General features: G+C 38.9%; 1 protein-coding gene across 4 annotated transcripts in view; it reads right to left on the bottom strand.

Moving 5' to 3' along the window:
* Positions 1-1,490: 1,490 nt before the first annotated feature.
* LOC136884024 (ras guanyl-releasing protein 3) overlaps positions 1,491-26,594 on the bottom strand; it is a 160,518-nt gene continuing 135,414 nt past the window's right edge. For 2 of the 4 annotated variants that reach the window (XM_068229775.1, XM_068229776.1), the window contains exons 9-13: positions 24,384-24,461; positions 21,565-21,788; positions 20,776-20,914; positions 11,756-11,870; positions 1,491-3,267 (exon numbers count right to left, since the gene is read on the bottom strand). In XM_068229775.1, the coding sequence (XP_068085876.1) occupies positions 2,561-3,267; positions 11,756-11,870; positions 20,776-20,914; positions 21,565-21,788; positions 24,384-24,461 (1,263 nt within the window). In that variant the 3' untranslated portion in view covers positions 1,491-2,560. Of the gene's footprint in view, positions 3,268-11,730; positions 11,871-20,775; positions 20,915-21,564; positions 21,789-24,383; positions 24,462-26,594 lie in introns of all 4 variants that reach the window. The other 2 variants (XM_067156029.2, XM_067156031.2) reach the window with 2 other exon arrangements.

Raw genomic sequence — 26,594 nt, 5'->3', positions numbered from 1 at the left:
CACAAGACAGTGAGCAAACATTTTTGTTGTCCCTTGAGATCTCATTGCCCATAGCCTAACCACTCGGAACTGTACCATATTATGTTAATGGTAGTGAGCATCTGTTGGTCACAGCGGGCAGTTCCTCCTTGAACTGAAGGCTGGTGAAGGTCAGAATTAGGACTAACCAACAGAAGCCAATGGAAGAGGTAGAGAACTGATCACCGTTAAGAAAATGTGAGTCTTCTCCTATTTAGTCTACTATAAGAAAAATTTCATTTTACAAGAAATATTTCAACTGAAATAAATGATGAAGGATTCCTACAACACACTAATTTATCCAATTTTTTTTTCCTAATGTGAATATATGCGCACCCTTCGAATAACACATACGAGACTGTTTCACTGTTATATTGTCACCAGCCCTACTTTGCAAGTTACCATTACCTTGAAGGTGTGTCCCTTAAAGCTATATTGTTCCTGTGTTTTTGATGTGCGCGAGTGAAATGGCTCTGAAGTAGTAGATTGTTTATATGGGAAAAAAGAAGCACTGCACAGAATTGTGGAAAATTATAGCTCCAGAGTATGGTATTGGGACTTGAACTGTGTCTGAAGTCTGAAATTAGATTTTTGCTTCAAAATGATTATTAAAGACAGTTTACAGAACCATGGTACAATTAAGAAAGCTAGTAACAAGTCCCTAGATGATGTATTATTTATTTGGTCATATGACAGTGTTCTGGTATCTGATCTTTGCTAAGCAACAGCTACCAGATGCAGGCAGTTAGGACTGTATCAGAATAAAGGTCTGTATAGATTATGTAGCTTGTATTCATTTACCACTTTGTATTCAGATGTTTATAAATCCAGATCGCCTCTGGTCCTGTCTAGCCTAATAAACGAGGTTCTTGTGTACTCAGCCCAGTTGTATCAAACTGGCAGACTTATCTTGTTCACTCTGAACTAACATTGAGAAGATAAATCGCTATTCAGGATAAAATCTTTGTCCAATAAAGAACTGTAGGCCATTCTAAACTGATTCATGAACAAGTGAAGGGGAGTATGGCCAAGTATGTAGCAAGGTCTGAGCCCCAGAAACTTAGTGGACAGTGAAGGGCAATGTGCTCCATTATAGTGAATGAAAAGAACCAGGAAGGCAATGGGGGAGGCCTCTTTTCCAAAAGGGAACTTATCACGCTCTGATGATAATGAAGAAGAATGGCTCATTTACTTTGACTCTCCACTAATACTACTACTTAAAATATATATACTTTCAAGACATAATTTTAAAATGTTTCACCATTAACATGGATTCAAAGCTCAATGGAGAGAGAAATACAAGTATTTAAACCATTATAGAGTTGATATTTGGTTCTTTCTTAATTTATAGACCATATTCAATGGAATTTCTTAATTCTTATAACAAGTTATACTTTTAAACTCTCTGAGGGCTGATGACCTTAGATGTTAGGCCCCTTTAAACAACAAGCATCATCATCATCATCATCATCATCATCATCTTTTAAACTCTTATTTCAACTTCACTACACAATAAACTATTGAAACACTTTGAATATAATTGAATGATATCCAGTAACTCATTCAATTTTTTTAAGGCATTCATTCTAAATTTGTTCCCTCATTTATAATTTTCTAAGATATTTACACATTTTTGCAAGTTATGGCTCCAGTTCCATGTATTACACTGATCAAGTCTTGATAGGATGTACCCAAAATAGAACTTAATTATCTTTTAAAATATGCTTAAAAGGGGACAGGCACCTTCCAGAGTTAAAAGAAAAATGAATTCTTTATTTTCATTTTCATAGATATCTGGATAAATGTTTGACAGATATAAGTTAAACACTGCAATATACACCCATACAATCAGAATTTGTGGACAGTCTGCAGTTAGTGTTTTTAGGAGTCTAAGTTTCTTGTTCATTTTCTCAAAACCATTCGCATCTTAACTTCTAGAGTTTTTAAGATAATTGCACAGGATTTTGCATGACTGTCCTTCCTAGTACTGTCTATAATCTGACTTCAGTATTTAATAGAAAGTTTGAAAAAAAAAAAAAAAAGCAACTTTCTGTTAAAAATATGTAACCATCTCAAAGTTTTGAAATATAGCTGTTTCCTCCTCCTAAGAGAAAAATATTTTAACTATTCAGGTTCAGAATGTGTACTGACTTAAGAACGAAAAAAAAAAATCATTTCAAAATGTTAAAAATTTGAGAAGAAATTTTGAAAATGATGTTCTAGTACAAATTTTACAATGAGAATGTTGAAAATCTTGCTAGCAAAAGTTAAAATAAAAAAAGATAATACATTTTCTTTTTGGTAGATTGAAGATAAAGTTTCAAATACAAAGCTTATAGGATTGGAGGAACAAATTTATGATAAGGAGGAAGGTCTATTTGCCCCCTTAATTAATGTTAATTTTGGATGTGAAGTACCAACACTATCATAAAGGAGAATGCTGTTTTCCATCAGCTAGTGATGCGCATCTTTTATCTCATGTTGTTTGAAAGAGATCATAGCCTGGCCAGAACAAACTACGGGATGCTGGACAACACAACATCTACAACGCTGGTACTACCTCCTCTGCAGCCTGCAACTTCTGGTGGAGTTCCTCCAGCTGCTTGCAGCTCGATGCCAATGCTTGCTGCTTTTTGTGAGACTCGCAAGGAAGGTTTTCGTGTCTCGTGCCAGACAGGGAGTGTTCAGGAAGAGGGCTTGAGCAAATGGGAGAAGGTTGAAGGTTCTGATGTGCCCCTGGCAACAAGCGATCGTCTACGTCCAGTTCATGCAGTGGAGAAGGTCTTTTTACATTTGTCTGGTGCAACGGCGACACCTGTTGTGACTGAACACCCTGTTTGGTACTCGTCTGATGTTCCGGAGGACTTTGGATCACTTTGGCCTGGAGTGCAATGAGCTTCTGATGGTTCAGGTTGAAATCCACATAGTTGGTCTGCTGTATGGCAGCCTGATGCGCCAAGGGCGGCCGGTGGCGCGTCTCTGGGCAACTCTGCTGCGGACGGAGCCTGGCACTGTTTCGACTCTGAGACGGTACCAGGAGGGAATCGCTTATCTTCCGCCGTGGCCCCGGCCAGAGGGCTGATGGTTTCGGACTGGGAGGCAGGGACCCACCACCACCTCCACCGTCTGAGTGTTCCGAGTCACCAGTCGTGGAGTATTTGGGACTAGGAGGAGAAGACTCAGACTCGCTTGACTTCTTTTTGCGACGAAACCTCCTCCTGGAGTTTGCCGAGTGAGTATTCGAATCACCTGGAATGGGAAAATAATACACAGTTTAACATGGACGGTTCACGACAAAAGATAGGGATGAAACATGTTAAGGCTGGGTGCGCACCAAAAGAGACCAGCCACTTTTGTCAGACTGATTCAGTGTGAAGTTAATATTGTTTGTGACGAATCAGCCACACACAGGCCAAGATGCTTGTCTCAGGCTATAAGAGACTATATGGGACAAAACAGTGAAGTTGTTTGGAAACTGGAGGACATCCAGTTTATGCATATGTTCATTCATCATCAATCTGGTGGAGAAAGATTCTGATATTGCTGTTTTGGTTCAGGCAATGCTTGGAATATCAGCGTGCTATTGACTGTGTAATGAAAAAGTAGTTCATCGAAAAACAGGGAACATTTTCCCTTAATAGAATGTGTCCAAACCTTGTGAACTTGGATTCTCACCCCAGCACAGCGGATAATAATGCAACAACCACTTCATCAGGCGCCACAAGGACCCAGGATGAAATGAAATTGTGGAGATATTTAGTCTGTGAATGTTAGTCTCTATTGGTGTGGGGCCAGCCTTAGGAAGAAAACAGTATTATTAACACCAATGTTGAAAGCTGCATGTTGTAAAAAATGCACGCTATGTTAAAATGCGTGAATAGTGTCTTATATAATTAGGACAAGTTTCGACCCCATATACACTGGGTCATCTTAAGCCACAATCCGTTAGAAAGATATATGCTCACATATATGGCATGTCTCAATTCACAATCCAAATTTCAAAACATTGATGAAGCCATCCAAAATTGAAATTAAATGACACTTCAAAACTGCTGCTGTTGGTGCATTTAGAACAGTACTTTAACCCTAACCAAAATATTAATGAAATAAATTAAAATCCTAATATTCTATTTGATACAATCATTCCTATAAATGTGAAGTCTGCCAATCAGTTCAAACCTACCTCACACAACCATCCTCCAACCCCTGCCATCATAAGCTATACTGTCAATCTGGTGTTGGTGTCCGTACCAAATGCACATAATTTATGGAGAAGATACAGCTGGTTATTAATCTCGATCCTCTAGCTCCTCTTCTTTTCTCAATAATTTATTTCAAGTATTTTCTTTTCAGACATTCACTTCAAAACAAAATTAAACAATAGATCACTACATCTGGCAAAAGGGAATATCTATTCAAGATATGAATGTTCCCCTTCAACAAACCATTACCCATATTACTTTGCACAAAACATGATTTATAAACCAAGTGGCTCGTCTATGCAGATGGGTCATGCCAACTGTCAAATCAACTCAGGAACGTTTGGTTGCTGTAGGAGCGACGACATAGTTCGGCACCAGCAGCAGCAGTTTTGAAGTGTCATTTAATTTCAATTTTGGATGTGTTGTTCGGCTTCATCAATGTTTTAAAATTTGTATTGCGAATTGAGACATACCATTTTGTTTCATTTATTATGTGTTGTATGTGAGCATATATTGTTCTAACGGATTGTGGCTTAAGATGATCCAGTGTTTATGGGGGTTGAAACTAGTCCCAATTTTATGAGACAATATACAAGTTAATGGTAATGAATAGGTACACCCTTCTCTACCCTTTAATAGTACCTAAAAATTGAGTTTCATTAGGATGGCATTATCATGTGTCATTCTTCTTTTAGGACATAAGCAGCCGAAAATTCTTATTTGATAAGTAAAATTAGTGAGGTTACAAGTTCATACACATTAAAATAAGTTTTACAATGCTGAAAAAGTGAAGTTAAAATACAAGATATAATTTGAAGGATGTTCTTAAATTGCTGAAGCTAAACTGCTTTTTTGTTCTGTTGAATTGAGGAAGAAAAAATTATTGAACACACACAATAGTTCCATTAAACGTTGTGGTCAATGGTTGAGTTGTTCTTGAGTTGACGTGATGATTGTGATGTATTGTTAATAATTATAGAGCAGGCGGAATATTCGTTAAGCGCACGAAAGGAAAAAGTTTGTGCCATAGTTGAAGTCCTCGAAAGAAAAATGAGGACTATTAGCAATGTTACAAGTAGGCAAGGCTGAAGCATCTTGTATTGACAAGTGGAATTTAACTAGTAGAAGACACATCTGACTACTTACATCCTCGTCTACCCCAGAGAAGTGAGGCTTGAGGCATGCGTTAGCTGACTGAATGCGGACTGGAGGCGTGTGTGATAAAAGCTAGTTTGGAGGGAAATAGGCGAGGGTTGGATCCATTGAGTAGAGAGTGAGTGTGTGAAGGTTTGTTGCAAGGCTTGTTCATAGGGAATTTATTGATTAATTCCTCGAAAAGCACATTTACAGTTTCCAAAATTTAATTCAGATTTTGAGCAGGATTGAATTTTTGGTCGATGTTGATGAAAAAAAATGTTTTCTAAGTTGTTGAGTGAATTGCCCTTATTATTGAAGCGAAGAATTTTTAAGTCCTGTTCTATGGAAGTGAAGGGCTGATTGGATTCTGTTACACGAGTACTCAGCGTATATGATATAGATGTTAATTCCCATAGGGAATCTGAAATATTTGTCCCGAATCAGTAAATTTATAATACCAATATAATGCACTGGCACTGCCAGTGGCTCCAAGTAGCCTACGCAGTGGCCTCCACTGTATGCACTAGCCAGTGTCTTGGTAGGTGTGCTAGGTACCAACTGATGAGCTCAACCTAGCACACGAGGGCAAAATGCTGGCAACCAGGAATGAGTTAGCTGGAAAATTTATAATGTCCAATAACGGACCATTTAAATTGGCATTACTCAGGGTATATTTGTTGTGTCTGGAGGCGTTGGTGCACTCTTTGTATCTGACGACAAAGTTTCTTCCAGACTGACCCACATAACCTACTGGACATTGGTTACAATTTAATATGTATACTCCTGATTTGTGGTATTTGTTATCGTGTTATTAACGTTGTACTGGTTATAGAAGGGATTAGCATTGTTATAGATTGTTTGTAAGCTATGTGAACATTATGCTTTTTGTCCGCCTCCGTAGCATAATGGTTAGTGTTATTAACTGCCGTCTTCGGGGGCACGTTCTAAAGAAACAGAACGTTAACATTCCTTTAGAACGAACAATAGAAATATGGACATTTTACATAGCTCTAATTTAATTAATGTTTCTAATCCTTTTGTGTATACAGATTTCACTGCAACAACTGCAGCAGCACATGTCGGACAAACTGGACGGTCGTTTAAAATCAGATGCATGGAACATGTGAATGCAATCAAATATAAAAGATTCTCTATGGCAGGCCAACATATGCATGACTACAAACATAAATACTACGGTATGGATCAGGACATAGATATCACTGAGATACTAAACAAGGGCCCTTTACTAGACATTACCGGACATTGCTATATTCAACTTGATCAAGGTTTTAATCTAAATCTCAACGATTTATCCGAAAAACCAAAAGTTCTGTTTGACATGCTCATTGCAGTATTAAATAATATTAAATTACCTAAAAACCGATCAATTTTTCAGATAAGACGCAACACGTTTGCATGTTACCCCTACCACACCCCACGCCCACCTGTCCGCACGTTCTCCGCTACTTCAACCTAATACACCCCACCCCTTTTCCTCCACTCCATCGGCTTGCTGTGTGTATAATTAGCTGTTTAGTTCCTCTTCAACTTCACAACTAACTACCCACTACCCGAGGTGAGTCTTTTACTTAAAACTTTCTTGCCCCATTTCTTTATTCACAACTCTAACTCAAGAATATTTTTCTTATAGGTTCTGTCTTGGATTGAGAACCATTACAGTTGAACCTGACTTATACGTATATCAAGGGGAAAAGAAAAAACTACTTGTAACTCAGAATTACTTAGAAATCTGACTCGCACAATACATCACATATTTACCGAAAAACCAATGCAATAGACCTACATGTGTAAATCATTGCAAATTATAAATACAAAGACAGAAAATATTATTTTGAACTTGGTCCAGCCTTAAAGAAATCAGCTAGGTTGGCTTGTTTCACTTTTCTTGCATTAAGAGTATAAACCTCATTTTGCAAACTTAGTAATTAATTCAAAGCATTTTCACTACAACTTTTCACACTGATGTAACACCTACACACATCGATTGCACTTAACACTTCACTCAGTTCAAGTGTTTCAAGATTCAAATCGTTATCTCCATCTCCATCACTGTCACTATTGCTTGTAGCTGGTCCATCACCACCACGCTGTTGACATACATCAGTAATAATCTCTTCATCCGGTAGTTCTCCACATACAACCAGATTATCTTCGAAATGCACAAAACTTCGTCCCCATAACCATCATTAGAGGCAGCCTGTTCAAGTAAGACACCAGCTTTGCAGAAAAAGTTGCTGATTGTGGAGGATGACACCTGCTTCTAGGCAGCCGAAATTAAGTCCACGGCTTTAGCAAATTAAGGGAGATAGGGTAATTTCCTGCATCACTCAGTGTTATTAAATGTTGAACCAGCATTTTTCTATAATGCACTTCGAAATTTGCAATGATGCCCAAATCAAGCGGTTGTAGAACACTGGTACAGTTAGGCGGAAAAGATTCCACTCGGACATTCTCCAGAATGATTTGAAATGGATGTGCTGCACATCGATCCATAAGAAGAAGGATCTTTTCCTGTTTCTTTTTCATTTTAGTGTCCAGTATTTCAACCACTGTTCCATTAGAAGCATAGTCATCCAAGCATTTCTGTTGGATTCATATTCCGTAGGTTTTGTTTTCGGATCCTAAAAACATCTAGGATTCTTCAATTTTCCTATCTCAAGTGGAGGAAATTTGTCTGATCCATCTACACTGGTGGCAAGAAGTATTGTTACACGAATTTCACTTTTCTTCCCCCCATGGCATGAGTCGCCTTTTTCAGCTAATGTTTTATTAGGAAGGGATTGTAGAATAGGCCGGTCTCATTACAATTGTAGATGTTTGGGAACTGATCATCGCTTAGGATACCCGGCAGAACCTCTTCCTTCCAGTATTGCACTGTGATGTCGTCCACAGCTTTTGAGTCACCGCAAATTGTTCTCCCTGTGATATGAAACATGCTAATATGGCATGTTCATTAAATTGATGTTTTCTATATTGCAAAGAACTTGTGTCAGCCTCACCTCAATTGACTTATGTATTTCCATGGTTGTATCCTAGAGGGCAGCTCCCTTGGTCGTGTGCATGGAAGATCGTTCTTTCGGCGAGACCTTTGTCTTATCTCTTTGGAGTGAATCCTGGCATTGTTATGTGTGCTGAATATAAAGATGGAGCCCTCGCAGATTGGAGTGGCGTTCTTATGTTGTAAATGGGTTTATAACAGATTCAAACATGACCCATACTACCTTGCTTCTTATTTTAATTACTGATATGGCAGGTACGTTAATCTTTATTTTAACCATGCTTTAACGGTGTTTGTAAGACATTCTTCACTATCATGCATAGCTGATTGATATGCGTCCTTGTACTCAGAGCGAGAATGGGTTGTGAGTCTGTTGTTGATGTGATAGTATTATGTTCGTGGCTGGGTCCCTGATTTATTTATTTTGGTGCATTGCATTGTAAAATACTTTGCCATCGTATGAATATATGCCCTGCATCTCGGCTCAGAAATCCATTTCAGGTCGTACGGAGTGCATAAGTGAGGGGCTTATGCATGACCGTTAGGTCACTAACATATTGCTGCTAATTGCCTGAGCTGTGCATGCTATCCCTAACATATGTGAGACCCCATATTTGTGATCAGGTGAGTCACATATACGAGATTGTGTTCAACTTATTTTCTGGTGCAACTGCTCGTATCATTTGCCGATGCTGACAGTGTGTATGTGTTTGTTTGCGTGTGTGGGTGTGTGAAAGGAGAGTAAGGATGACGTATCGATCAGTTTATTAAATATTTTAATCTTTTTCTGGACCTCATGCTTGCCGTGGGTACGGCTATTCTTGTTTTGCCTTGGTGTCCGTCCTGGCCATTTGTTGACCTGGAGGCCGCCATGTTGTTTATTTTCATTCGGGCTATGCGTATGCCTGTGCTTCTCTTTGGTTTTGAATTTTAATTCCTTGGTCCAGAGATGCTGCTCTCTGTGCTAAGATGTGATCTTGCGTGTTTGTTTATGTTTCTCTGGGTTTATTGTTAACTATTCCTTTTTCTGCTTCTCGCTGTGTTGGAATTATGATGTGTAGTAATTGTTGAGTCGATGTGGAAATAATAATAGATGCGTGGGTTTGGAATTTCATTATGCTCGCTGAAAGAATGATTTAATTAATCCTTGTGGATTGCAATTGCATCACGGTATTATGTAGCGAGAGTAGAGTTGAAAAGGTGAGAGCGTTTTATTAATAATTTCAGCCTGGTGATTTAAAAAGAAAAAATGTGGTCACACATCAATGATATGATTTCCAGTTGGATGGGTGTTGAACATGTATGTATTATCTCTTTTTGATTGCTGGCTTCATTTCTTATTTGTTCTCTTTTTGAATTTTTTCTATTATTTTCAATAAACCCTCATTTGATTTTAATTTGCATTTTACTGTTTGTAGTCTTAGTGTTTATCCCTTACTGCACTGAAATGAGGGACATTTCCAGTTCAAGTCTGTGTCATTAGCCTTTCCTAGTCGAGGTCCGCATATCATAATATGTCTGATATTGTCTAAAAATGGAGGCAGTACAGATTCCACGACGATCTTTAAATCCCTGCAACCATCCTGATGAAGCCTTGAAATCAGCAGTGATACTCATCATTTTAGCTAAATCTATCGCCTTTGCCTTCAGCATGTTGCCACTAATTGGTAGAGCTGCAGTCCGCTTTTGCTGGAACCATGTGAAAAGTGCTTTCTCCAAATCTACGTACCTTCCTTCTTGCTGACGGCTACGCTTTGCTGATTTGCAACCCAGTTTTAAGAACTCATCCAAAGTAGTGTTTCTTTTACAGATGAATGTACAAAGCGTGGTATAAACTATCCCTAAGTCTGAAGCAATATCAGTTTTTGTTTTGTGTGGATTAGCGTCCACTTCTCATATAAATTTTACTTTTCATCTAGGGTATAACTTTTCCTTTTTACTGTTCTCCATGGTTAATCAAAAGCAACTGAATGACAAAACTACTATTCAACAGTAAAAAAGATACCGGCACCGTGGACATGTTACTTCTCCGTTGTTCCCATGAAAGAAATTCTCATATTCAAACAAATTTACTGTATTTTCATTTGTTTCCGCACAGAAATCACCCACTTTGCTTGTAATGTATCTTAATCTTTGGTGGTAGGTCAAAAACGACCAAGGTAGAGGAGGAGCGAGATAGAGAGCAAAGAGGACTCGCTCAGTTGGCCTTTGTTACGCCGCCAATAAGTAAGGGTGAACCATGTCACTCGGCGAAACTCATTGTCTTCTGTTTCAGCACCGAAACTCGACCGCTCTACTTCCGCCTATGCTGACAAAGAGGAAACTTCGTAAATAGTCGTTTCTTTTAAAAAAGCATGTGCTCATTACAATTACGCAAAACTCAGTTATATTTCACTGTCAATTAATATGTATAACGGCGAATTCCGTACGAACAGACTATGTATAAATAAGGTTCAATTAACCCGCTTTTAAATTACATTTTGCCGGGACCTAAAGGAAATTATGTACAAATACGAATTATGCAGAACAGAGTTACGTGTAAAGCAGGTTCAGCTGTATTTTTAACATCTGTAACAAACTGTTCCTACAAGATCCACTCTATCGCTACGTTATTACACTACATTACGAAGTTTGAACTCAGTGCTATATATAATTGTGCAAGTTGATATTACTTAAGGAACAACATTCAAAAAGAACTGTTACTTTTATACAGACCATTACTACTGAATTATGGCTACAATATTCATGGGCTACATGACTCAAGCTGATCTCTAATGATGAAAAACACTCATACACATGATATTCCTAGTGAATAATAGCCACAACGTGCCATATTTTACCAGCAAATTGTAATCGTAATATTTTAAAACATTCAGTATTGTATTTTAGATTGTTAATTTCTTTTAATACTATGACTTTCAAGTTCTAAACTTGTAAAATAGTAGATATGTGACTATCAAGTCATATACTTATAAAAAACCAATATTTGTCTATAATATGGATATCCATTCCAAGTTACTTAGTATATTTTAACCATAGGGTCTATCATGTTTATGTCCACTTTATATGTCTTTCTAAATTCCCTATTTGGCTGATGATCACATTCACTATGCCGAAACCGGTACCATTTAATAAATAATAATGTGGTGATTTAAGAATCTCTCACATAATTTGTATTGAATAGGTGGATCCCTATACTTCCATTCATTACTTTGTGAATCATGGCTGACTGTCTTTTATATTTGAAGGGGACTTTGGTCAAAAGGAAGTAAATAAGATGGATGTCCTTCAAAAGAGGATTATGATCTTACATTTAAATAGCAAAGCACACAAAATGTACAAGAGCAGACTCACATGCGGGAGGAAGACTACGTGTTACCTGGCGGCGGGCCTGTTCTCAGCCGACACTCCATCACCACCAGATCCTTGCAGTGTTTGTGAGCGTTGATACCACAGTCTTTACACTTATAGCCCTGTCGGATCAGCCCCCATAGCTGGAACACACATTGGAGTTGCTTCATGGCATAACATCGTCAATGTTTAGGAAATATATAATGTATTGCCTCCTGTTATAAAGAACTGTAAATCGGCTAAATGTTTTAAGAAAAGTCTGAAGGAATATTATTCCTATACAGATATCTTAAAATAACCTCTATACAACTTACTTTAAATAATATATTTATACGTTGTCCATATTTAATATCTTAAAGCCACGCAATATCTGTGTATACTTCTGAAAAAGGGAGGAATAATTGTTGTTATTAAGTAGAATTGTAAAGTTGTACTTAGAAAGGATCACATAAGAGAATAAACACAAATAACATTAGTGTGCTCCCACTGTGGGTGGGGGCACGGTATTACCTGCCTGTCTTAAGAGACGAGCTAAAGGGGCCCCAGGGGATCTTAACATTGGACCGTGGGTTGGCGACCACAGGGCCCTAAGCAGAGTCCTGTCATCGCTTTCACTTGTGTCGGCTCCTCACTTTCATCTATCCTATCCGAACTCCTGTGGTCAACTCTTGTTCTTTTCTTGCACTGATGGTATTAGGTTGTCAGGCCTAGGGAGTCTTTCATTTTCATGCCTTTCATGGCCCTGGTCCTTCTTTGACCGATACCTTCATTTATCGAAGTGTCAGACCCCTTCTATTTTTCCCTATGATTAGTGTTAACAGTTGCCAGTTGTACTTCCTCTTAAAACAATAATCACCACCACCACCAGGTCAGTGTAGGAAGAGGGAGCAACACTTGTCATGTACTTGTATGTACGACTTGACCTGCACCTCCATTACTTCCTCGTAAAACAATAATCCTTTTCTCCATTTGTGTCTGTCTTTTACCACTTTTATATTTGTCTTTCACTATGTTTTTTTGGCTTTGTTCTTATTCTACACTTCTCACAGTCTCTGAATATGGCCCCTCATCAAATGTAGAGCCTGCCCTCATGACAAAGATTACTTAAATTGAAATTATTAGCACAGAAAGTCAAATTAGCCAGGTTTACTGTAGGTAACATGTTATGTTTATATGGCATTTTTCCTAACTAAAGAATGTAAAAGGTCATTGGACTGTGGAAGGCATAATTGGTTCTATGCCAGCTGGTTCAAATGACTGAGAAAGGCAGATGTTGATTTTCTCCAGTATTTTGTAGAATGAGCAAAACAGTTTATGAATGAAGCTAATATCAAAGATTTCATGTCATTCTTGAAAAAAGTCGTTGTCATCATAGAAACCCTCCAGTGTTCCAGGTAGGGTGGTGTTGAATGAGTCTTCACCTTCGTTGTCTCTCCAAAAATGCCTTCTCTCTCACCACTGACTCCCAGTTCCCTCCTCTTCCCTCCACATCATCTCGCAGCCGGTGTAGCCGTCTCCTCCTAGGTCTTCAACCGTTCTTTCTAGGCATGCACGTGGTGGTCTTGTGCCATGTTAGTCTCCAAGTCCTTAGCTTCTCTTCTATAGAGTCCACTTCCAGCTCCGTTCTGATGTCATCGTTCCTAACATGGTCCTTGCATGGTTTTTGGAGGGTACTTTGTAGGAACTTCATTTCACATGCTTGCAATTTACTAACTTCTCTCTCCTTCAGTGTACATGTCCCTAGACTGGATGTGGGAATGGGTGCAAATATGATGAAGTATGGAGTTGTTTGGGATACTAATTCTGTAAGAATAAATACATAACAATTAATGTTGGACAGACTCTATCCAAGAAACTGAAACAGTATAGTAACTATACTGGATAAGTGAGTACAATATTCCAGTAATGGATGTACCAATGTTTATAGGTGAGGAAGTTGGAAAAATCTCTGGAAAACCTCATTATAAAACCAAGTGTTCGCGATAATTTAAAAAATATATTTGAAGGTCAATGTATTAGTGATTGATAGACTTCTGTCCCAGATTATTTACAGGAATTTTGGAATTCCTAGTTGAAAAAAACTAAATTTCCTTTTAGAAAAACAGATTAACTTTTATTTTTCCTGACTGGACTTTGAATCTTTATTAGAACAATAAAATTTAAATTGATTTAAGCCTTCTTGTAATCTAGAACAATCTCCAGGAGTATCAATTCTGGAAGATTATTTTACGTCAGCCGCAAACACTAGGAGCTAGCAACTGTACCCTGCTTCGCTATGGTATTCTACAGTGTATACGGATATCAAAATACATGCTGTGAATAAGATTTTTTTAAAATTGCATGTCTGTCTTTTAGCATTATCCAGAAACAGCAGGGGCAGGTTCCCATACGTTGTTTCCAAAGTAAAGTGCGAGTTACGGAGTTGTGATCATAACGATAACTGTCCTTCACAATCGAGTGAGTAAGTTTTCATTATAATGCAAGGCCCTATTACCTACTGCGCGGCTGCAATCGATTTGGGGAGTTTTTATTATAAAAGCAGGCACCTTCCCTTCTGCCAGTCAAAATTGAGTTGTGCTGTTATCATTATGATGACAGGCCCCTTTTCTTAATGACAGTCACACCAAGTTGGTGAGTTTCCATTATAACAATACGGCCACTATGCATAATGCCAGTCACATTTTAGGTGGGTAAATTTGTTTACAATGGCTGGCACATTTGCCTACTCCCAAACACAATCAGTTAGGGGAGTTTTGAACAAAATTGCATGCTCCCTTGACTTCTGCCAGTCAAATCGAGAAGGGAATTATTAATTACAATGGTAATTCCTCCTTACTAATGCTTTTTTTTTTTGCTAGGGGCTTTACGTCGCACCGACACAGATAGGTCTTATAGCGACGATGGGACAGGGAAGGCCTAGGAGTTGGAAGGAAGCGGCCGTGGCCTTAATTAAGGTACAGCCCCAGCATTTGCCTGGTGTGAAAATGGGAAACCACGGAAAACCATTTTCAGGGCTGCCGATAGTGGGATTCGAACCTACTATCTCCCAGATGCAAGCTCACAGCCGCGCGCCTCTACGCGCACGGCCAACTCGCCCGGTCCTTACTAATGCTAGTTACAAAGGAGTTGGAGAAGGATCCCATTTCTACTGCCAGTGAAAGTCGATGTGGAGAGTAATGATTACAATAGCAGATGCCCTCTGCTGAGAGTCACTATTGATGTAAAATATAAATTATAATGGCAAACACACCCTTTCTACATTTTCTACATCGCTACAATTTGACTACAATGAATATATATAGATCAACATACAAAGTATATGCATGTTTACAATATTGCAAACCTTCATTTACAGATTAACTGCTGCTAAACAATACATCATATCGACAAACGGATTGTACTATAAGACGCCTCATTTAGCGGTCTAGATGGCTGGTCTTAAGATATTTTCTCCTGTCTCATTTATTTATGAGTAAAGTAGAGTTTAAAATGTTGAATAGGGTGAAATTTGGGCAAAGCTTTCTCACATTGCATTACTGTTGGGTACTAATATGACAGCTACAAACATAGAATTTGGCTCACGTATGGATACTGGGTGGGCCAATGTTTGTGTAGAATTAGATGATTCTACCTTTTGAATAAGTGATTTGAACTACGAATTATATGTGTACAAAGAGCAAAATGTAGGTACAATCGAGAAATAGAGATAAATCTAACATAAGGAATAGAGATACGACAAAATGTCATAGGACCAAAGTTGTAGATCACTATGAATTGAACTGAGATTGTGCCATCTGTTTTGTGATAGGACTTACCATTTAGCTGCAAAAAATCTTGAAATGAAGGTCTGTACCGTCATTAAAATTGCCTCCGTATTTTTATATTTTTCGGGGATAAAAGTGAAAAATTTAAAGATCTTGGAAATTTTCCGTCAGTTACAGGCTAAAACGTATAAGTTTGCCTAATTTCAATTTTCTATCTTGTCTGGCAGATTGTGCCGCAATCTCGGTTTTGGGCGAGGGGAATAAAATTTAGGACTTTAAGCAAGCTATAGCTAAAAAATATGCATATGGTCATTATTACCCCTGAAAGGGATAGCTGTATGAAAATGTCGCCAAAATAGAAAAAAAACGTTTTAGAAACGGGTTTCCATCAAGGTTGGTCAATTTCCAGTCAGGATGGTCTTGTATATTGTACTGGAAACACCACTACGTGAAAACAAGTTCGAAGTATGTGTGTTAAACTTCGCGCGAGGTGGAAGATAGGCAGCCTGCCGAACTTGCTGACGTGCACAGCCATGACGTAGCTGCTTCAAGTGAGCTCCACACAGCTAGGCGTGACCATATATGGTAATGTTCCGACCCATGTGTAAAAGTCTACTTGAAGTTAAGATATTGTTGTTTTTACACCGCCAACGTGGAGGCCATCGTAACAGATGCAATCTATCAAATTCTCGAGAAAATCCACCACGTACTTCGGGAGTTATAGTGGTGGATAATACCCACGTTTCTAGATGCTTCGTCACAACCAGGTACAAAAAGAGGGTGATCCAGGCTACAGATTCAGTGTTACTCCACCGTCTCTGCGATACGGGTGATGAGTGGAACTCTTCAAGTGCGGCAGACCGAACCTATGGTCGGACAAGACTTTGCATCTCAAGTGCTCCGTTCCAGCAGAGTTGGAACTTTATAATTTTCTTCAAGTGCCATGTTAGGACTTGTATTTCAGTGACTAACTGAAAGAACTTAGAATTTCTCTCATGAGTGTTGTAACCCTCCCAAGTGCTATATTTGAACTTGTGTTCGTAAAACTACTTTGAGAACATAGAAATTTTTAGTGTGTCATATTTGAACTTGTGTTTCGCAACAAGTTGTGGGAACATGGAACTTTTCTTATGAGTGTTGCAATTTTCCAAGTACCACAATGAACTTGTGTTTCGTGACAAACTGTGGAAACTTAAAGTATTTCAGAGTGTTACGTTCGAACTTATGTTTTATAACAAATTGTGGGAACATGGAATATTTTTGAGTGCCGCATCTGAACTTGTGTCATCGTAACTGACTGTGGAAACAGAGTACCCATGCCATATCTGAATTTTTCCTCTCGTGAAGTTCCGAGAGAACATAAAATTTTTCAGTTCCATAACTGAACTTATAATTTATACTTCATTATCATTTTTCACGGACAGTGTTAGACTCTTTCCAAGTGCAGTTTAACTTTAATGATCATTTAATAACATTGCCAAACAGTCTTCAAGCACACGTAACTTTGTATATAGATGGAATAGGACATTTCCGAGTGCCATTAAATTTGTTTAATTTATTACGAACGTGCTAATGTGTCCTGAACTTCCATGAACTGTGCATCTTGCGCTCAATATTGTGTTCTAATCATAAACTGATGAAATCAGTGATAGGAACTGTGATGATAAAGATTAGTGATCTAATAGAACATTCCAGTCTGCCGTGCCAATGTTAGCAAACTTACGTCGTGAACTTGACATTATAAATTGTACATTATTTTCCCAAGTATTAATTCAGTTGACATCTAACACGTGGTCAGATATTCAGTTCAATCGTCTTACTTTCAAGTGATAATTATGAACCTTGGTGATTCACCAAGGCGTTTGAATCAAGATTCGAGTGTCAAGATTCTAGTGTCAATTTCATTAACGTTCGACACATTCCACTTACAATGAATGAATGAATGCAATATTTAAAGGTCAACGTTACATCATTTAACAGTGCTACAAGTGAGTTGAATGCCATACGGGGGACTTGTGCGCGCAGCATGCCTCACCTCTCAATATTATCGTGAGATCGCACCCCGCAACGTGTGCACCTAGAAATTAGAGACTCCCAGATCCTCTAGAACTTTGAGAAATTCTAGAACGTCGAGAACTTCACATCCAGGGTGGGCATGGTTCCTGTCCAGACCGTGCCCAGTAAGCATCTCGGAGTCGGGAGATTCCATCCTGCTACAACACTTCAACTCAACTTGTATGAAAGGTGATATGAATTTGTTTTTTCCAAAGATATCTAAGTTCAATGAACTAATACCCCTCTCTGTACCAACTCCAATGTTTACATGCCACACCCTTAGAAATAGTCCATGCTCTTCAAGCTAGTGTCAGCGGCCCCAAATACAGACATTTTTTTCCCCAGTACAATATATTGCAGGAAAGTAAAGTCACTATTTCGGTTCCCTATAAACTCCCAATCCATTCCAGGAATTTGAAATGGTATGGACCTTAAAAACTACCTTTGGACAGGTGGATGCTAAATATAAAGTTTGGTTCAAATATCTTCAGTAGTTCCCTATGGGAATCAACATCTGATGGCCAAGCAGGCATCAATTTTTAGTGATGAGACAAAGTCTCTTAGTGCATTGGCACTGCCGGTGGCTCCAGTTAGCCTACGCAGTGGCCTCCACGGTATGCACTAGCCAGCGTATTGGTAGGTGTGCTAGGTACCAACTGATGAGCCCACCCTAGCACACGAGGGCGAAACGCTGGCAACCAAGAATGAGCTAGCTGGAAAATTTATAATGTCCAATAACGGACCATTTATATTGGTATTATAAATTTGCTCATTCAGGACAAATATTTCATATTCCCTATGGGAATCAACATCTATATCATCTGATGGCCAAGCAGGCATCAATTTTTAGTGATGAGACAAAGTCTCTTAGTGCATTGGCACTGCCGGTGGCTCCAGTTAGCCTACGCAGTGGCCTCCACGGTATGCACTAGCCAGCGTATTGGTAGGTGTGCTAGGTACCAACTGATGAGCCCACCCTAGCACACGAGGGCGAAACGCTGGCAACCAAGAATGAGCTAGCTGGAAAATTTATAATGTCCAATAACGGACCATTTATATTGGTATTATAAATTTGCTCATTCAGGACAAATATTTCATATTCCCTATGGGAATCAACATCTATATCATCTGATGGCCAAGCAGGCATCAATTTTTAGTGATGAGACAAAGTCTCTTGGTGCATTGGCACTGCCGGTGGCTCCAGTTAGCCTACGCAGTGGCCTCCACGGTATGCACTAGCCAGCGTATTGGTAGGTGTGCTAGGTACCAACTGATGAGCCCACCCTAGCACACGAGGGCGAAACGCTGGCAACCAAGAATGAGCTAGCTGGAAAATTTATAATGTCCAATAACGGACCATTTATATTGGTATTAGTTTTGAAGTTACAAGAAATATGCTTTAAACACACCCGCTCTTGAATTAAGTCCGATGGGGCTTGTACCGAAAAACAGTCCTTTAATGATATCTCCCTTATTAATCCTCATATCGAAATGATGCACGTGAGGGGAAAAAAGTTTAGAAATTGATTTCCATTAAGGCAAGTAGATTTCCATTATGTTTGATTGTGTATATTTGGTGGGAGTGCAAAATCATGGTTTTGGTTCGTATAAACCCCCAGTCAGTTCAGGGATTTTGAAACAATATTGGGTCTAAAACCTACCCAAGGACAGGTGAATTCTAAATATGAAGTTTGGTAGAAATATATCCAGTAGTTTTCAAGTTACAGACAAACAAACAGACACCAAAGTTAAATAATATACAGATTGTCATTATCACACCTGAAACGGATAACTGTATGGAAATTTTGCCAAAATGGTCAATGTTCAGACACACAGTCTTTATGATTTTATTTATATAGATTTAGAATTTGCAAAAAAGTTATATCATTACTGTATTGCAGAAACATCAGTGGGGCAAGGTGAGCACTCGTGTAAGGCAGGCAAGTTGCCTTGTCAGACAGCCACCAACATACACATGCTTCATTCGTAACTACAGTAAATATTAGAGTGTGTTCTCTTCAGAAGAGGATATTACACGGCTTATCACTTCAGATTCAGGCTTTGTAGCTAACCTTAAAGGTTTTTCGTGTTTGTAATTTACATTAAAGAGTTATTTTACTGAATGTACACACATTATGGTATACTGTAAACATTTGTTTACCTGAATGCAGATTATCTGCGGAAGTTTCAAAACTTAAAAAAAAAAAAATAAAAAAAAAATAATAATAATGCAAGTGCAGTAATATTGAGGTCAGTTCCAAAACATACTCTTACAAACTTATGTACAGGTAATTTTATGGGACATTTTCTAAATAGCAACAAATTTTGTAATGATAATGTCAAGTGTGTCAATATTAAAGTGCGTTCTGCACTATACGAATAGTTTCACTTAATAGCTGTAGTAACCTTCTTCATATAAAGCCTCTCCCACTGCTTTCCGGAGTTACTCCTGTTTTCATATATTTCAGTAATTACTCGATGAGAAATTGTAATGATCACTTTGCTCTTCCTGGAACTGCACTAGTCTGATGTTAAATTAAAGGTTGTATCTCATTTTCAGATGAAGTAAAATGAAAACTAGACTGCTTCAGTGCTTCTGTTGCTCTGTAGCATATGTAAAAATACTAGATGTAGTACCACAGGCATGTCAATGGCAACACTGGCGCTTCCCTCGACTGTGTGCGGTCTGCCTTAACTTTCAACTCTGGCTCACTATTTTCCCAGCCTGCTGTAGACATGAGTAACTTCCTCGAGAATTTACTCTTGAAAAATAATTGGTGCTTCATTTCATTGACATAGAATATTGAAGTCAATCATCCTATTTTTAGTGCAGGGAAAGTTCATCTGCCAATGTGTGAAGAAAATTGTGGCCTGGCCACTTCTCTGCACACAGGACTGCATACATTTAAATCTTTACAGCAGATCTGAGGACCACTTGCAAGCCTATTTGTTGATAAACTAATGAGGTAATGCCTCTTCATACACTGAACAACAACAACAACAACTACTCCTACTACTACTCCTACTACTACTACTACTACTACTACTACTACTACTACTACTGCCCTTATCCAGGGAGCTCCTGGGTTGGGCTGTATCAACTACTCGCACCTCCCTGGAGACCCACTTCTCCACACTGACCTATTATTGTGTTTATCCTATCATGTGTTCCACTTCAAGTTCCTGTCTTTCTGGAAATCACTAGCTCCCTCGCTTGGTACCCACTCACCAGTCCAGCACAGTGCGAGCAGAAGGTAGGCTTGAAGTACGTAGTCTCGTGAAACTCGTGCTTGAAGCCACTCTTTAGAGCGTGACAGTTAGCATGGATGAAGTACTTCTTCATTTCCTCCTGACTGATCATGCCGTCACTGAAACAGACAGAAATGTTCAAATTAATCCAAACAATGAATTTCTTAGGCTTTTTATAAGTAATGTTGCGAGTTCCTGCTGAACCCATTTGCTCTGGATGATGGCCTTTAGGTCAGATGCCTGCAGGTTCCAGCTTGTAGTCTGGCTACACCTGCAAGTACCTCTGATGTTTAACATTCTATGAACAGTTGAGGAATGTGGTTGGGCTACCCTCATATTTCTTATTACCCTTTGTTGTAATTAGCAGCAATGTACCTTTCACTTCTCTACTGCTTGAAAGTCTGCGTGATGAGGTTGACAGGTCGTCGTCCAGAAGTGATACCGACTTAGCATACTAGCAAGAAAGAAGTGTCAGAAACAAAAAAGATGACAGAGAAAAGCAATCAAAGCTATTTGCATGTTCCTCTTCTCCAGTCTGTCATTATCTTTTTGCTACCAAGCTTTCATTAACGTAGTTTTGAAATTATAGAAAGTAGTTTGAGTATACACATTTTAGAACACACAGATTTTTACGGAGGAAATGAACCAATAGATGTATTGTAGGTCACATAAAGTATTCTTGTAAGAACTTTTAGTAGATTTTATTACTAACAGGTTTCTTGTTCAAATTAATTTGCATGTTCCTGTAAGTGATATAGTTGATACTCACTGGTCAGCGTCGAGGACACAGAAGGAGGCGATGAAGGGGAAGTTGCCCGCGACGGCCTCGAACTCCTCCTGGGAGATGTACCCGTCTCTGTCGTTGTCGTAATTCTTGAACACTGCCTCCACCATGGCGACGACGTGCTTCTCGATGGTCTGGGGGTCTGGGGGAGTCGTGGGTCCCGCGGCCCACTCGGCGAACAGCACGGACTGCGTCGGGGAGCTCTGGGGCTGTTGACAAGGTAATGCAGGGAATACTGTGGGAATGTTCACCTTTGTAATTTAAAGTTTCTTATGATTTGTTCTGACTGTAGAGGTCCAGGCTAGAAAAGTTTGAAGACTTTGTACTACAGAATGTCGCTGGTGGATATGCCGCACAGGTGTGCTGCGTGGAAAAGTGTCGTGCATGGACAGATAACCAAAGCGCAATTTCAAATGCACAGTCAGCTTTGAGAAGGCGCTCTGATTATGTCCGATTAGTCTGTTAAATAATGACAATGTTAAAAAAGGAAAAATGTTCCACCTTTTCAATACAATAACACTGTTGCACGAATCAATGTAGCAACATATTTAATTTATTAAGGGACCGGTTTCGACATCTGTCCATGTCATCATCAGCCTACACAAAAAAATTGCAAGAAGTTAACACAATCAGCAAGAACCTCTACATGAACTTCTGTTTTTAATTCAAGAAAAGTGTCATAAGTGCTACCATTGTGTTAACTTCTTGCCATTTTTTTGTGTAGGCTGATGATGACATGGACAGATGTCGAAACTGATCCCTTAATAAATTAAATATGTTGCTACATTGATTCGTGCAACAGTGTTATTGTATTGAAAAGGTGGAACATTTTTCCTCTTTTAACATTGTTACTATTAGTTCAATACGGATCAGTTATGAAGTTTTTAACTTTAAATGTTAAATAATGAACAGTGATACTTAGTCAGATGGGTGTTGTGTGTAAACAAATTTTAGTGGAAAATGTGTTCTAGCAGACAATTCGCCTGAGTCAAAATTGAGGAAATGTGCTCAAACCGATAGAGGGAGTAACAGAAGTTGGCTAGAAAGTGCAAGGAACCACAGAAAATAGAGAGCGACCGTTATGCTGCAAGAAATGAAATGATCACCCACTAATGGCGTGACTGCATTGCGAATGCTTGCAATGTGTCTTCCAACACTAATAAACATTTTGTTAAGAAGGAAGCCACTTGAGTTCTGCCTTGTTTCAACTCCACAATGTTTGAAATGAATGTGGATGTAAGAACAAGGAGGACGAGGATGGATTGTGAAAGAGAAGACATTCTGATATTAAAGTGTTTGGTTTTTATTTTTGAGGCTTTTCTACTATAATCTGTTATTAATTAAAATGTTTTAGCTCCCATGTATTTTTGTTCTTTGTATTTGTTTTTACAGACTGCAAAAAATAAAGGTTGTAAATTCAAGAGAAGAGATGCGACAAAGAAAGATGGCAGAGGCTTGCTAGAAACACTGACTCTGTCTGAACAGGAAAGGTGGGGTGAAAGAAGAATAAGGTACTTCAGCTTGTAGCCAGTGACAATTTACTGGGTTGTCTGTGAACTTCCCATCGCTGTCCACAGATCAGTCATGAAGATGGATATTTTGTGTTCTCTGAAGCAAGTCTTAATGAACACCTGCTACAAGTACATGGAATTTCACAGTCCGAGGTATAACAACAATAATAATAATAATAATAATAATAATAATAATAATAATAATAATAATAATAATAATAATAATAATAATAATATGGCCTCGGCCATTTCAATCGTTGGTACAACATTGGCCTCCGGATCCGAAGATCAGGGGTTTAAACCCGGCAAAGATAGTGTGATTTATAAGGACCTTTGGCTCCCGTAACCTCACCTAGGAAGACGATGCTAATGTGGCTCTGCAAGTACCACAGTGTTTTCATGTTAGATCTGTACTAGCTACAAGAAGTTCCTGGAATTCGTTAATAACACAGACAATAGTCAGCATACTGCAAGTTACACAGCATTTCCTTGTGCAGTGACACATTTTGTGAACCCAGTCGTGGTACTCTTGTTGCATTTACAGTAACTTGATTGGTGTTCACCAATCTTCGTTCCTCAGATGAGATTTTAGCTGCAGAAGGAGAAAGGAGTTCGCTGGCGACAAATCTCTGATCTCCTCCACCTCCCTCATAATAATGCGCCTACCGTCAATCCTTGCTACATTTCTCTCAGTTAGTGGTCGGCCACTCCACGGGTAGTTTTTGATGCCATCATGGCCTTCACCAAAACATTTGTGCCAGAAATAAACTTGGATTTTTTCATTGTTGCTACACCAAAAGCTTCTTAGAGCATTCTTAATGTCTCTGAAGGAGATTTATGTAACAAAATACAAAATTTTGTGGTTGAGTATCGCTCTGTAGCCAATATTATCGAACAACGTTCCCAACACCTAATAATAATATATATATTTTACTATCGTATATATCAAAAAGAAAATATAATGTTCCAGGAATTTTTTAAAATTAGGGTTATTGTTTGCTGCTGTATGTTGCAATATTCTCCCAGTCTAGAAAACCAAGAATAACGGCCAAAAGCATGGACCATGCATCACCTCAGGCCTTTGGGCTATCAGGGGTGAAGGTGTGATGGGGTTTGGTTTGGTTGCAATGATCTGATATGAATAAAGAAAGATTATTATTTACTTCACTTCACTTCTTTCAGAAATTGCTTGCTCTTCCTCTAGGGATGCAGAGCGTTAGTTAGGAATTTAGATCAAATTAAGACAAACTAGACTTTTGGTAAAGCTATACAATTAACTCTCTGTATACTCACCGAAGTAGCATTGCGAGGTTCTCTAGCAAGAGACAGTTCGTATATCTCATCCTCTGTGTAGGCCAGGTCCAGAGATAACTGTAACACGATCAGCATGAGGTTCACACAAGGACTACACAAAATAACTTCAGTATCAGAAATAACTAAGTTACCAGGGCTGTCACAATTCCAGGAACTTATAAAAAACAATTAGTTTTAAATACAGCACCTACAACAGAAGTACCAGTAGTAATAACTAAACATAGTATTCCTTTCTCACTGCCCTCCAGGGAATGAGGAGATTATTATTATCATAACATTTCAATTCAGCCTGCTATGGAGCGATCTTTGATGATTGATGCTTGTTGTTTAAAGGGGCCTAACATCTAGGTCATCATCCCCTAATAGTATGAAATGAGACAAATTGAAATGTCAAATTAAAAACCAAAAATCCTCCACTGGCTACAATTCAAAACGTGAGGACGAAGAATGAATGGATGGATATGAATTTAAAATGATCAGTGGAACTGACCCGCAATGCCTCACATGCACAGAAGCTGGCGTATAACAATAGTATTACTGACCAAGGGACTGCTTCTATAGCACACTACTGATTCAATGATGCCTGTAGTCGAAAGGAGTCCAAAATCCAAGTCTCAGCCCCTCATAATGGTACTTATCGTTAGAAAAGTAGAACCATGGTATTTGTCATGTTGGGGTACTAATCAAGAGTAGCGTAGACTTGCAGTATTCTACACATTATGGTACTACTCACAGGTAATGAAATTCGCACATGTATTACAGACCTACGCTGTTTCGCATATTGCAGCGCCATTGACAGGCAACGCAAACCTATGGTGTTCATCACCTAAGTGTACTAACCACAGGGACTCGTACCATATAGTGGGTACTAATCACTGGCAAGCCAGAACCATGGGTTCCGTCATCCCATGGTGTCGCTCATATAGTGCTACTAATCACAGGTACTGTAAAAGCCATCGTGCTCTCGTTTGCTAGTAATCACATACCTATTTGGTACCTAACTTAGTGGTACTACGCGCAAGTAAAAGCGACCCATGGTGTTCCCCGTGTGGTGGTACTAATCATGGTTCTATTATAATCACCCCCTTGGTCGCCCCTTTTAGACACCTCTTATGACAGGTAGAGGATACCGTGGGTGTATTCTTCATCTGCGTCCCCCATCCACAGTGGGTGGAGCGATCTTTAACCTTTGCCCAGTATTCCTGCGTTTGTCTTCAGTGAGCTTTTCTCTTTTCTGTCTTCTTCTTGCCTGTTTTCAGTGCATCTCCTCCTTTGGTCTTCTTACTAAGAAAGTAGGTGATCATACAAAGCAACCCATTATCTTTCCCACACGTGAATATGCTCACGGTTCAAGGATCTTCCTCTACCAAACCTTTCTTATTAATCACAAGACATTCTGCTGCATACAGGGTCTAATGACTGTACAGCTTGGCATTGGACACTGATCATTTACTGATTTCCATCTTGTTGATCCTAGATACGAAGACTTCTTTTTCTACCAACTTGCCCAGGTATTTGAACTTCTATGCCAGACTCCTACCACTAGGTATCTGGGTGCCATCTCGATGTTTGCTGTGAACTCAGTTTTCTGAAACAAGATCAGGAGACTGGCCTTTGCCGCTTTGCTTTGAGTTGGTTTATTTATTTTGCAGCTGTGCCAATGGAATCAGGAAAAAATCACATCATCATTATCATGTTCTTCCTCTTACACATACCTACCAACTTTACAAAACCAAAAATCAGGAGATTTTGATATGAAAATCAGTCTGCACGTCTTGTGCAATACAGGAGTACTATGGTATATTATAACACTTATTGCCTCAAAAACAGACTGTGCTATGAGAGGCTACATCTCTATTCCCTCACACTGAGATGATCGGTCTCTCATAAGCCTTCCAAAAATAGCATTAACTCCACACGTGTGAATCAGTCATGCACTTAGATGCCATTACTTAGCAAATGCATAGATTAATATATTGCGATTATGCGAAGCACAATGCTATTTTTATCAAGTAATAAATTAAAATTCGCCAGAATTGTCTCCAAATGGCTCCTAAAATCTCTAGAAAAGTCACTAGTCACTATCTTTGAAATTTTGTCACTAAATTACCACAAAGGCTTAAAATCTAGCGACTGGTCTCTAGAATCGACTAGACTGATGTGAACATACACTAACATAACAAGCGAGAA

This window comes from Anabrus simplex, chromosome 12 (genome assembly GCF_040414725.1).
Source record: "Anabrus simplex isolate iqAnaSimp1 chromosome 12, ASM4041472v1, whole genome shotgun sequence".
Taxonomy (NCBI): domain Eukaryota; kingdom Metazoa; phylum Arthropoda; class Insecta; order Orthoptera; family Tettigoniidae; genus Anabrus; species Anabrus simplex.
Note: the sequence above shows the minus strand (reverse complement) of the source record. Positions and strands in the feature narration are given on the sequence as shown.